This window comes from Lonchura striata, chromosome 13 (assembly GCF_046129695.1).
Source record: "Lonchura striata isolate bLonStr1 chromosome 13, bLonStr1.mat, whole genome shotgun sequence".
Classification (NCBI taxonomy): Eukaryota; Metazoa; Chordata; class Aves; order Passeriformes; family Estrildidae; genus Lonchura; species Lonchura striata.
This window is the reverse complement of record NC_134615.1, coordinates 11,015,407-11,027,774: the sequence shown is the minus strand read 5'-3', so window position 1 is coordinate 11,027,774 and position 12,368 is coordinate 11,015,407. Positions and strand designations below refer to the sequence as shown.

At 42.1% G+C, this 12,368-nt stretch overlaps 1 protein-coding gene across 11 annotated transcripts in view; it reads left to right on the top strand.

Moving 5' to 3' along the window:
• Positions 1-12,368, top strand: part of ZNF423 (zinc finger protein 423) — a 228,206-nt gene that overhangs the window by 125,454 nt on the left and 90,384 nt on the right. For all 11 annotated transcript variants that reach the window (XM_031505849.2, XM_021536121.3, XM_077786322.1 and 8 more), the window contains one exon: positions 5,297-8,520. In XM_031505849.2, the coding sequence (XP_031361709.1) occupies positions 5,297-8,520 (3,224 nt within the window). The remainder of the gene's footprint in view (positions 1-5,296; positions 8,521-12,368) is intronic.

The following is a 12,368-nucleotide window of genomic DNA, read 5'->3' as shown; positions in this document are numbered from 1 at the left end:
CTGTGACACAACAAACAGGAATGTTCATTGAAGCTAAAAAATGCATAAAAAAAATTGAGTTTGGAATATTATTGGTACTTCTAATTATTTCTTATAACTGTGAAGGAAATGTGCAGGAAAATGGGACTAAACACTCCAACAAAATAATTAAGCAAAAAGCTGTCACAGTGCACTGAAAATGTTGAGCTTAAAACATTTACTATGTAAACTTGATTTGCATTATTTCGCACCAGCACTGCAGTGTAAATGAGCAGCGTATGCTATGTGAGGTTCTTACTGTAATCCACTGTAATGAGCTATCCTTGGCTTTAATACATATATATTAATATATAATGCACTGCAAAATTTGTTGTAACCAGTACTGAGGATTTGTCAGTCCTCAATCTCTGTGTTTTATTCTCATAGTTAAGCATCTGCAATAATAATAATAATAATAATTGAAATTGATAGCATTTCTATTGGACTTTCCATCTGGGGATGTCTCGGGGTTTTCACAGCAATACAGAAGTAAGCCCTACAATTTGCCCTTGAGAAGCAGATGGCTTTTTGCTATTATGGAGATGAGGAACTAAAGCACAGTTCAGAAGCGTGGCTTACGATGCCAAGCTTGTTTTCAAAAGTTACTGTTTTGGGTGCTATAATTCCATCAGCTTTCAACAGCTTAAAGCATTTTCAGTGCTTTGACTGTCTTTAACTTGTGTATCATGGAGGGACTCAGAGAGAACCAGAAGCCTGAGCTTAAACAGCAATCCTTCCTTCAACAATCAATTTTGGAGTTTTGTGTTTGTTAATTTAAGTATTTCTCCAGTGTACTAGCTTTGTGCTAGAGAAATAAACCTGATAGAATAAGATCCCATTCTAAATCTGACCTCCTTGGTTTATTGTCCCATATGGAGATGCCTTCTGGGCTCAGGAGGGGAGTCTTAGAGATGTTCCTTTGGGTGGCCCCTGGATTTTTCTGATGCCTGGGGCTGGTTGTGCAGGCTCTCCTGAGCCCATGGTGCTCAGTGTGTGCTGGTGGCACTGGAAGAACTGGCCTGCAGTACTGCAGAGGCCACACTGCAGTGTGTCCTCCAGGCACATCCCTGGTGTGGAGGGATGAACAGAGGCGCTGTGGAAGAGCCCCCTGAGCTCCCCACACGTAGGAGAGGCAGAGTAGGGAGATTTTTCAGTGGAGGGGGACCTGATGATACTCTGCTGGTGAACAAGAGCTTTAGGCAAGGACGAGCTTCAGATCCAGACCAGCAAATGTGATATCTGTGCATGTGTTTTGTTCTTGAAAGGAAAAGGAACCAGCTGGGGCTAGCCTGGGTTTGTGCAGTTCCTACCCAGGAATGTGGCCCCCAGGGCTGGGTGACTGGGGAGCTGAGCAAGAAAATTAAGCTCTGCTCAAAGTTCAGCAGAAGCAAACTGTTTCCAGTTACCTGTAAACAGGTAGGGAGATGGGAAGGTGTTTGCAGGAACTGTGAAATTGTGTCTGGTTGACTATATTTCTATTAGCAAAATAACTCTGGAATAATAAATATATCAATGTCAGCAGTGTATGCTGAGATGGCAGTGCTGCTTACTCCTGGCAATCTGTGATGAGCCATTTGTCTCCCTTCTAAGAGAGATCACATCTTTTTAAGGCTTCATTTTATTGTTTTAGCTTCATGAATATGTCTCTGAACTTGGCTTGTGTTATCTGGAAGATAAATAGAGAACGAAGTATGATTTATACTACATTTTGGCCAAATTGTTCTTCTTAGAAGGAAAAATACATTTATTGAATGCATTGAGGCTGGAATTAGCTCCTCACTGATGATGATAAATGCTTGCAGTCCTGTAAACGTGCTGAACATTAAGTTGCTAAATTACTGTACCACTTTGAGATTGATTATCAAGAATGGCCCTTTAAGCTTCATGACCTGCACATATATCCTGAGGACTACTGACATCCTGAAGCTTCCTTAATGCTCTTTTTTTCCTAATTAAACTTTTTATTGAATTTTCTTACCCTTTTAATACTTGTTTTGATTCTCTTACGCGCAAATGACAAAAGCCTTGAACCAGCCATGTGATTCTCTATTTTAGAACAGTCCCACTTTGCAGGATTAGCCATTTTAATGACTTTAATCTCCTTTTTGAAAGTGATTTTTCTCATTCTGCTACATTCCTTTGATTGCATTAATGTAGAATTATTATTCTAACCATCTTTGCCAGACATGTCATACTACATCTAAAATATGTCTTCCCACTAAAATATTACTGTGGTAAAATACCTTAGAATTTTCTCCTCAGTTCATTACAGGTCTTTTCTTCAATTTAATATGGCAAGTTAAAATTAACAGGGCTATTATTCATCCATTCATTCCATAAAGAGATTAATGATAATGAGTTTTCCCTAATTTCTTCAGTTTAGGTGTTCAGTAATTTAGTATCTTGTTAGTAAGAAATCCAGGTGGGTTGTTTCTGATGCTTAAAGTTTATTCTAAAATATTTTTTAAACTGTAAAAATATGAGAAAATGCAGGAATACCAAGAATCTAGAAATTAAACATGAAAATTGGTAAAAGGTCCAACTGAAGCTAACAAAGGGAGATAATATTTGTGTTCTATGTAAACAACTCAATTTTATGACAAATCCAGCTTTCCAACCTGAGAAATGTTGTTTTTTAAAAATCCAAATTATATTAGCGGAAAGCTTTGTGCTTCACTCACAAAGTAATACTAATACCAGCTTTCTTTGATTTTATTTTCTGAATAGCCCAATGTGTTTGAAGAGCAGCAGCTGGAGGGGAACTGGCTCTATGTGAATGTTAGACTGTGTTTTGAGGTAGATCTGTTCATTTCAGAGGAAAGACTTTCTAGAGATGTGTTCAGTTTGTGCGGTGGGCCAATGTAATGGTTGGCATAGGTGCATATGAATGTAAGGAAGTTAAAGCCGTTGGCCCAGGCTGTGTTACCACTGGATTTGGCCCGTGGCATCTCAGGTTTCCGAGCCGAACAATGGCGCTTTATTCGGTGGCGGGTTTGCGGAGCTCGGGCTTCTCTCGGCGCAGCCCTTCCTGTGCGTGCCGCCGCTCCGCTCAGGGCACGGGCAGCCCGACTGCGAGACGGGGGTATTTCAAATGCACGTGTTTCTACAAACATTTCTGCAGAGAGAGATACGAAATTATTATAATTGCAGCCAGTAAGCCCGAGCAGTAACTAGCAAATGTGGGGTGTTTTTTCTCTTGTTGTTTTTCTCCTCTCTCCCCCTCTCCGTAGACAGCAGCAGCAGCACAAACGCAACATGTGCTGCCCTAGTTCAGGCCCAGCATCCCCCTCGTGCTCCCCTTTGTCTCCTTGCCCCTGGAGGAGCCCAGCTGGTGAGAGGAGGGAATTAGGCAGCCCTGAGCTACCGGCACCTCCCCGGGGCCCCTAATCCTGGCGCTGGCAGCCGGCTGCCTCTTCCCTCCGACGGCCCGTGGCCGCAGGTCCGTGGGGACGGAGCCCCGGATCCGGCTGGCGGCGGAGCTGGGGGTGGCGGGGGCTGGGGGCTCCCCGGGGGCTCCGCAAAGCTGTGCTGGCAGCGGGGTGGGCGGCGGAGGTGGCTTAAATTGGGAACATGAGGCTTTGTTGCAGCTGCAGAGAGAGAGCCGTTCGTGGTCGGGGGAGTGAAGCCTGAGAAAAGTTTACATAAAAATCAGGAGCTCGTTGTCCGTGTTTTAGGCTTGGGCTCCGCCAGATTTGGAGGAGCCAGTTGAGCGCAAAGACCTTGAGAGTCTCAGGAGCGCGGATGCTCGCTGAGAGTCGAGGTGCATTTCGGGAGCAGGAAGAAGCAGCTTCTCGGTGTCCAGCATCGCTCCGGAGCAGGAGCTGTAGTTAAACGAGGGAGCAGAGCCCTCCGGAGAGCACGCCTGACCCGGAAAACAGACATCCCCATCGTGTGGGAAAAGTTGTTTGGGGTGTGCTTATTTGGTTTAGTTCTTTCCAAGGTCGCTGCTCTCTCTCTACCTGGGCTGAAAGAGCAGGTGCTTGCCCGAGCAGACGGTGCTGCAGGAGCTGCCTGGTACGGTGGTGATGCCCTCAGCAGCCGAGCCCTTCTTCGGGAGCTCCTCGCCCTACTTGTGCCTTCTCCGCCTGGTGACTCTGCAGTTGGCAGGCACGAGGGGTGTGCGTGTGGCAGCCTACACACACAGCCGGGGATTGTTTTATTGGTTTGTTTTAGTAAAAACTGAAGTAGGAACATTAAATGTTTTATAAGGACAGTGTATCTTGAGAACTGGCTCCTTTTTGGAATCTCCAAATGTTTGTGTGGTCAGTGCCTTCCATCATTTACATGAACTTTATTTTTGCTTCGTTCTGTGGTTTAGTTTGATATCAGACTAGTGGCATTTATGTTTCGCTCAACATCTCTGCATTTGTTGGAATTAGGATATTTGAACTCACTCTCTTCTGTTTCTTGTTAACAATTCTGTTAATGAAAGCTGACAACATTTTATGTATTTTTCCTAAAATGACTGTGGGGCTGCTGGAGTTGGTGCTGTGTTTCTTTATGGTAATATGGAATTAGAAAATATTTTTCAAAGCTTCATACTGAGTATAGGAAATAGTTATTAAAACAGAGGCTAAGCCACTTTTGGTTTATCCTGAACTTGATTCTTTTGTGATGTCTTGAGATCTCCAGTGGTGATTTTCCTGGGCTTTAAAGAAAAGTAGTTGGATTTTGTACTAAGAGGGCAACATTATCTTTTATAAAAGCAAACATGGTAATGGTGCAGATCTCTTCTCTGATTTTCTTGAGCTCTCTCAAATCTGATGCTTTTATTCCACCTAGATGTTCAACTCTGCCTTTGAGCAGCCTTTCATTCTGTTACAGTTTTGAGACAGAACAGAAAGATTTTTTTAATGGAGACATTACTTAAAATCATCTTGATGTAGCATTTAACAGACCCACAAATTCACAGGTGATCACTTAACACTGTAGCTTTCCGAAGTGTTTGTATTGCTTCATTGCACATTGTGTTTCGCTTTCTTTATTCATTGTTTATTGCTTTACAGTACAGTGAGCAGGTGTTAAACCTGCTAAAGAAAAACGCTTTTTATTAACACTATGTGTTGGCATATTTGTGAATTATGTGTACAAATATATTTTTATTTCTCTTCCTCAAACCTCCTTTCAAGTACAAGAGGGTTTATTGGGGTTTTTTTTTGAGTTGATTTTTTTTTAATGCTGTAGTAGCAAAAGCCCATAGTGTTGTTGAGAGCTTTGTCCTTATTTCACAGATGCACTGGGAATTGTTTTTAATCTCCTTTCTGCTTTCCCATTACAGATGGTGATGACGACCCACAACTCTCCTGGGTGGCTTCATCTCCCTCCAGCAAAGATGTTGCATCACCCACTCAGATGATAGGAGATGGGTGTGATCTTGGCATCGGGGAGGAGGAAGGGGGGACTGGCCTGCCGTATCCCTGTCAGTTTTGTGATAAGTCCTTCATTCGCCTGAGCTACCTTAAAAGGCACGAGCAGATCCACAGTGACAAACTACCTTTCAAATGCACCTACTGTAGCCGGCTTTTTAAGCACAAGAGGAGTAGGGATCGTCACATAAAGCTTCACACGGGGGATAAAAAGTACCACTGCCACGAATGCGAGGCTGCATTCTCCCGCAGCGACCACCTCAAAATCCACCTGAAAACCCACAGCTCCAGCAAACCATTCAAGTGTACTGTGTGTAAACGTGGGTTTTCATCTACCAGCTCATTGCAGAGTCACATGCAAGCTCATAAAAAGAACAAGGAACATATGGCAAAGACTGAGAAAGAGGTGAAGAAGGATGATTTTATGTGTGATTACTGTGAAGAGACATTCAGTCAGACTGAAGATTTGGAGAAGCACGTAATGACGCGCCACCCACAGCTTTCCGAGAAGGCAGATTTGCAGTGTATTCATTGCCCTGAAGTATTTGTAGATGAAAACTCGCTGCTCTCACACATTCATCAAGCCCATGCCAACAAGAAACATAAGTGCCCTATGTGCCCAGAGCAGTTTTCTTCAGTGGAGGAAGTCTATTGCCACTTGGACAGCCACAGACAACCTGACTCCAGCAACCACAGCATCAGCCCTGACCCAGTCCTGGGGAGTGTGGCATCCATGAGCAGCGCAACGCCGGACTCCAGCGCATCGGTGGAAAGAGGTTCCACTCCAGATTCGACCTTAAAGCCTTTGAGAGGACAAAAGAAAACCAGGTCTGTTGACAGAGAGGAAGGCCAGAACTGGTCTAAAGTTACTTACAGCTGCCCCTACTGCTCGAAGCGTGACTTCAACAGCCTTGCTGTTCTGGAGATCCATCTGAAGACCATTCATGCAGACAAACCTCAGCAAAGCCACACGTGCCAGATCTGCCTTGATTCCATGCCTACACTGTACAACTTAAATGAACACGTCAGAAAAGTGCACAAAAACCATGCCTATCCCATGATGCAGTTTAGCAACATTTCTGCCTTTCATTGTAATTACTGCCCAGAGATGTTTGCAGATATCAATAGCTTGCAGGAACACATCCGCATTACTCACTGCGGCCCAAACGCTACCCCTCAAGATGGCAACAATGCTTTCTTCTGTAACCAGTGCTCCATGGGCTTTCTGACCGAAGCTACCTTGACTGAGCACATCCAGCAGACTCACTGCAATGTAGGAAATTCAAAATTGGATTCCCCTGTCATTCAGCCAACACAGTCTTTTATGGAAGTTTATTCATGCCCTTATTGCACAAACTCCCCCATTTTTGGCTCCATCCTGAAGCTTACAAAGCATATTAAAGAAAACCACAAGAACATTCCTCTGGCACACAATAAGAAGTCAAAAGCAGAGCAGAGTCCAGTTTCTTCTGATGTTGAAGTCTCTTCCCCTAAAAGGCAGCGGCTTTCTGCAAGCGTAAACTCAGTGTCTAATGGTGAATACCCATGTAATCAGTGTGATCTAAAGTTCTCAAATTTTGAAAGTTTTCAGACCCATTTAAAGTTGCATTTGGAGCTGCTGTTGAGGAAACAGTCTTGCCCTCAGTGTAAAGAAGACTTTGATTCCCAGGAGTCTCTTCTGCAACATCTCACTGTACATTACATGACAACTTCCACTCATTATGTATGTGAGAGCTGTGACAAACAGTTTTCTTCAGTGGATGATTTGCAGAAGCATTTGTTGGATATGCATACTTTTGTGTTGTATCACTGCACCCTTTGCCAAGAAGTTTTTGATTCCAAGGTATCTATCCAAGTGCATCTGGCAGTCAAGCATAGCAATGAAAAGAAGATGTATCGTTGCACAGCCTGTAACTGGGATTTTAGGAAGGAGGTGGATCTCCAGATCCATGTGAAGCATAGTCACTTGGGTAATCCATCAAAGTCTCACAAATGTATCTTCTGTGGTGAGACCTTCAGCACAGAGGTAGAACTGCAGTGCCACATCACAACCCACAGCAAAAAATACAACTGCAAGTTTTGTAGCAAAGCTTTTCATGCCATCATCTTGCTTGAAAAGCACTTGCGGGAAAAGCATTGTGTTTTTGATGCTAGCGCTGAGAATGGTACAGCTAATGGCATGACCCCAACAAGTAAGAAGACAGAAGGGGCAGATATCCAGAATATGTTAATGAAGAATCCGGATACTTCCAACAGTCATGAAGCCAGTGAGGACGATGTGGATGCTTCTGAGCCCATGTACGGCTGTGACATTTGTGGGGCTGCCTACACTATGGAGGTTCTCTTGCAGAACCATCGTTTGAGGGATCATAACATCAGGCCTGGGGAGGATGACTGTTCTAGGAAGAAAGCAGAATTCATCAAAGGTAGCCACAAGTGTAATATCTGCTCAAGGACCTTTTTCTCAGAAAATGGCCTGAGAGAGCACATGCAGACCCATCGAGGCCCAGCTAAGCATTACATGTGCCCCATCTGCGGGGAACGCTTCCCATCGCTCCTGACCCTGACGGAGCACAAAGTCACTCACAGCAAGAGTTTGGATACAGGGACGTGTCGGATCTGCAAAATGCCACTGCAGAGCGAGGAGGAATTCATCGAGCACTGCCAGATGCATCCAGATCTCAGGAATTCCCTCACAGGCTTTCGCTGTGTTGTCTGCATGCAGACGGTCACCTCTACCCTGGAGCTGAAAATTCATGGGACGTTCCATATGCAGAAATTGGCAGGAAACTCTGCAACCTCATCGCCTAACGGCCAGGCCTTGCAAAAACTCTACAAGTGTGCGCTGTGCTTGAAGGAGTTCCGGAATAAGCAGGACTTGGTAAAGTTGGATGTGAACGGCCTTCCCTATGGCCTGTGTGCTGGATGCATGACCAGGAGCACCAATGGACAGTCCTCAAGCTTGACTCCACAGGAGGTGAACGAGAGGCCGTGTGGCAGCCTGAGGTGTCCGGAGTGTAGTGTCAAATTTGAAAGTGCTGAAGACTTAGAGAGCCACATTCAGGTAGACCACCGAGACCTGACACCCGAGACCAGTGGCCAAAGGAAAGGTACCCAGACGTCCCCTGTTCCCAGAGTAAGTACAGCTGAACTTTAAAGTGTCTGAGGGATAAAATGTAGACCTTCAATGTGAGAACTGATCTGATATTACTTCTTTTTTTTTTTTTTTTAATTGTCACTTTATCAAATCACTTGTGCTACTAAAAAAATCTCAGCAAAACAGGAGGAAGGGTAGAGTAATTCACATAGAACAATCAGAAGTTGCTCAGCCTCTCAGGCATCTTTATTCCTAGTAGCAGCACATCTGATTTTTTTACCACAGAATTGCCCTGGATTTACCAACAGAGAGCTGGGACTCTTGGGCACTGGGGATTCAGTTTGTCCATGAATTCTGATTCTACTGAACTGGCAAATCTGGAGAAGCTAGTTTAGGGGTAGTTTAATGAAAAATGGAGATACTGAGTACACAAAACAATAAAAAAATCTAATCTGTCATATTTGAGGAATGAGATTATTTCTTACCAGGAAAATAATAATGAACAGGAGGATATAGGAACTTGTGAGGGAAAAAATACTGAACTCCATCCTATCCCCCAAATTCTCACCTGAACCAAACTTCTGTGCTAAAGAGCTTGTCCCTAGGAACGTCTATCAGAGTGAATGTTTTGAGGTTACTTGGAGGTCTGTATGCATTTGTGTGAGCTTGTTTGTGTGTGTGTGTGTGATTTTAAAAGACCCTGCTTCATGGCCCTTTTGTAGGAGCTGGTAGGGGATAAGTAGTTTCTTAGCAAATCTGGACATTGTCTAATGCAGATTACATAAAAGTGTGCTGTTCTTGACTTTTTGCAGATAGCCCGCTTTCCTATTTCTTAGCTTATAAGTTACTCAGGAACATGCAGATCCAAGTAAGGTTCCAGAAGCCTACTCAGGAGATTAATATCATTTGCAGTTTATAGTCTTTTTAAATTATTTGTTGACGTTTTTGGTTCAAGCTTGGGCCAAGTCAGTCCTTCCTCTGTCAGGAACAGATGGAATGAGAAGTGGATTTTGGAAATCTTCTCAGGAGACCAACAGCAGACACATCTGAGTATTGATATCATCTGACATTTTTAATTAAACATGATGGGGTGAGATTTTCAAAAGTATCTAAGGAAATTAGGCACCCAACTACTAATGAATAATTCCAGCTGTAGATGCCTGTTTATGTCAATCTGCTAATTAAAGCACCCACAAACACATCTTACTGGAAAAAAAAAGCACCTGAAAATACCATCCATTCAACTAGAACACCAGGGGCTCAGTAAGTAAGAGAAGGCCTTAAGTATGTCCTGAGGATGTGGGCTGAGCTGCCTCCAAGGGAGGTTGTGTCCCTGGCAGGAGTTTTTATCCCTGCTCCATGTGGGGCAGCAGCATCCGTGGGGCAGCAGCATCCAGCTGAGCTGGGCTGGGCATGGCCATGCCTCAGTCCATTCTCCTGAGGCAATCCCACAGATCGTTTGATTTCTTTTCTTGTCTTCTCTCTTTCAGTGAAACCACTGGGTATTTTTCCCTTTGGGTGTGACTAAGTCTCCAGGCACACAAAAATAATTTTGCAGAAGAACGAGGAATGGAAATACCCCACCTTTGGTGTGATACCTAGGTCAGCCTAGGTCATTGTCCTTCTTCCTCCTTAGGACTTTATTTTCTTGTAAATTCTTGAAAAATACCTCTGTTCTATTAGATAGGACTAATTTGTATTTCTGCACCTGTGGAATTACATTTCCCTTCCTATCAGCTGGCAGAACACATTACCATTTTCTGTCTTATTTCTTGCTTTAACTCTTTCTTTTCAGTGACAGCTTCCATACTTGTTCTCTCAGGGGAAAATTTTAAGTTCTTCAATAAGGTAAATGCTTTGAATTTCATCCCATGAGTGAAGTTCTGAGTTTCTTTGTAGAAGATAATGAAAAATCAACATTTGTGATGATGGCAAATGGTACCTTGCTGGTTTCTGTGGCCTGCACAGAGATAAGCATCCCAGGAATATATGTATTGTTATTAGGAATAATTCTTTATCTTACCCTTCATTATAGGTACAAGACCTGAATCTGTTATCCGTTCACTAGAAGACTGTTGGTGTTTCACTCAGGGTTCTGAAGGCAATGAGTGTGCTTTGTGTTTGTCTAGTAGAGGGATTTTCAAAGAATTATACTGGCTTTTAAATGGTGATACATCTCTGCATTCAAGAACAGTGTTTACTTAACACTCTTGTCATCTTGTTAGTGTGCTGCATACAGGTAAAATACCTCTTTAATTGAGCAATCTGTAGTGCACAGTGCATGTAGAGTGATCTGCACATGCTCAGGAACAGCTACTTCTCTCCAACTCTTAAGTATTTCTACATGTCATTTTTGAACACTTTATTTATTTTTCTTTCTTAAATAGAAACAGTTGAAGATTAGGACAAGTGCAGTCAGAAGGATCATACAGGTGGATTAGATTTTTGAGTAATGGGTATATATTTCAAAGTAAATAAGAATAAATAGAATGAAATCCAAGCAAATGGAAGAGACAATAATAACATATAAAATCTGTAACTTTTTTCTATGTCAGAAGTTGCTCCATCGGCTGTTACTTACTTTTCGATAGAAGAGGTGAGTCTGGAAACCTAAAGGAATTTCAGGAAAAAAAACCCCAAAACTTAAATGAAGATTTAACCCCAATGTGAAAGAAAGGGAGAAAATAAATATTAGCCCTGTATCTGGGAAGAAAAACAGAACAGGAGAAACTGAACAATTCCTTTTTACTGGAGGTATTTAAGTTTGTGTGTATATGCAAGTGTATATAGCATCACAAATGAAGTATGATTATTTTGTTATATATATATTTTTTTTACTATTAAATTATTTAAGGTTTTATTCTGAAGATCAGTAGGAGACAGCTAGAGGAGCATTGAAAAAATATTCAGAATTGCTTGTCAGGCTTGGTTTTTTTTGATCCATAAGAATGAAAGAAAGCACATAACCCTTGAAAATCATGCTGTATTCTGTCTTTCTCACATTTTTAATATGGCAAACAAACAGGAAGAAAACCTGTAAATTGATCATTCTTGTTTCTAGGATGCCTGCCTAGGATCCATTCATGTTGATCAACAAGATGGATTTCCAGGCAGGCATAGTTTTTGCAGTGTGTTCATGACAACATCCTCTTTGGAGGATTTTTTTTCTAGGAGTTTTAAGACAAGTCAATGATGTTCTGCAAAAGACATCACTAAGGGGAATAAATAAAATACATCTTAGTAGTAAAAGATTCTTCCAACATCCATTTTTGTTTCATTCATACAGTTTTCTGTGAGCTATTCTGTTTGGATAGGACCGAAAGTGTTCTTTCACATTAACATCACATGTAATTGTATTATTCCAATACCTGACACAAGTATAGTTCAAGGTTTTTTTAATATGGCATTAAGATCTCATCATAGGTGATGCTTCCCTGTTTTTCTGAATATCTTTCTTGTTTATGAGCTTCAGTTTTGAATACACTTTATTAATTCATTTCCACATGCCTTCTAGAGGAATGAGCATATCTTAAGAAACATGACTAATTGTTTAGTATTGAGATTTTTTCATTTCCTAATACTGCAAAGAGTCACATTTCAAGTCACTTTCTCTTACACAGATTTATCTTTATTTTGTACCGCAGGTATCATGAGAAATGCTTGTTTAGCATTGATAGTGGTAAATGTTTTGACTTCCATTTTCATCTTGAATGGTGTTACTATTTTTAGCCCACCTAGGTTATTTGGAGTGAAGAAGCAAAGGAGGTAGCATAGAAAGTTGGAAGAATAAACTCTATTGTGTTCCTTTATTCAGTTTCTTTTCTCCTGCACACTTTCTTGGACTCAGTTCCTTGTCTTTGTTCTCCCCCACAACCCTTCTCTTCCCT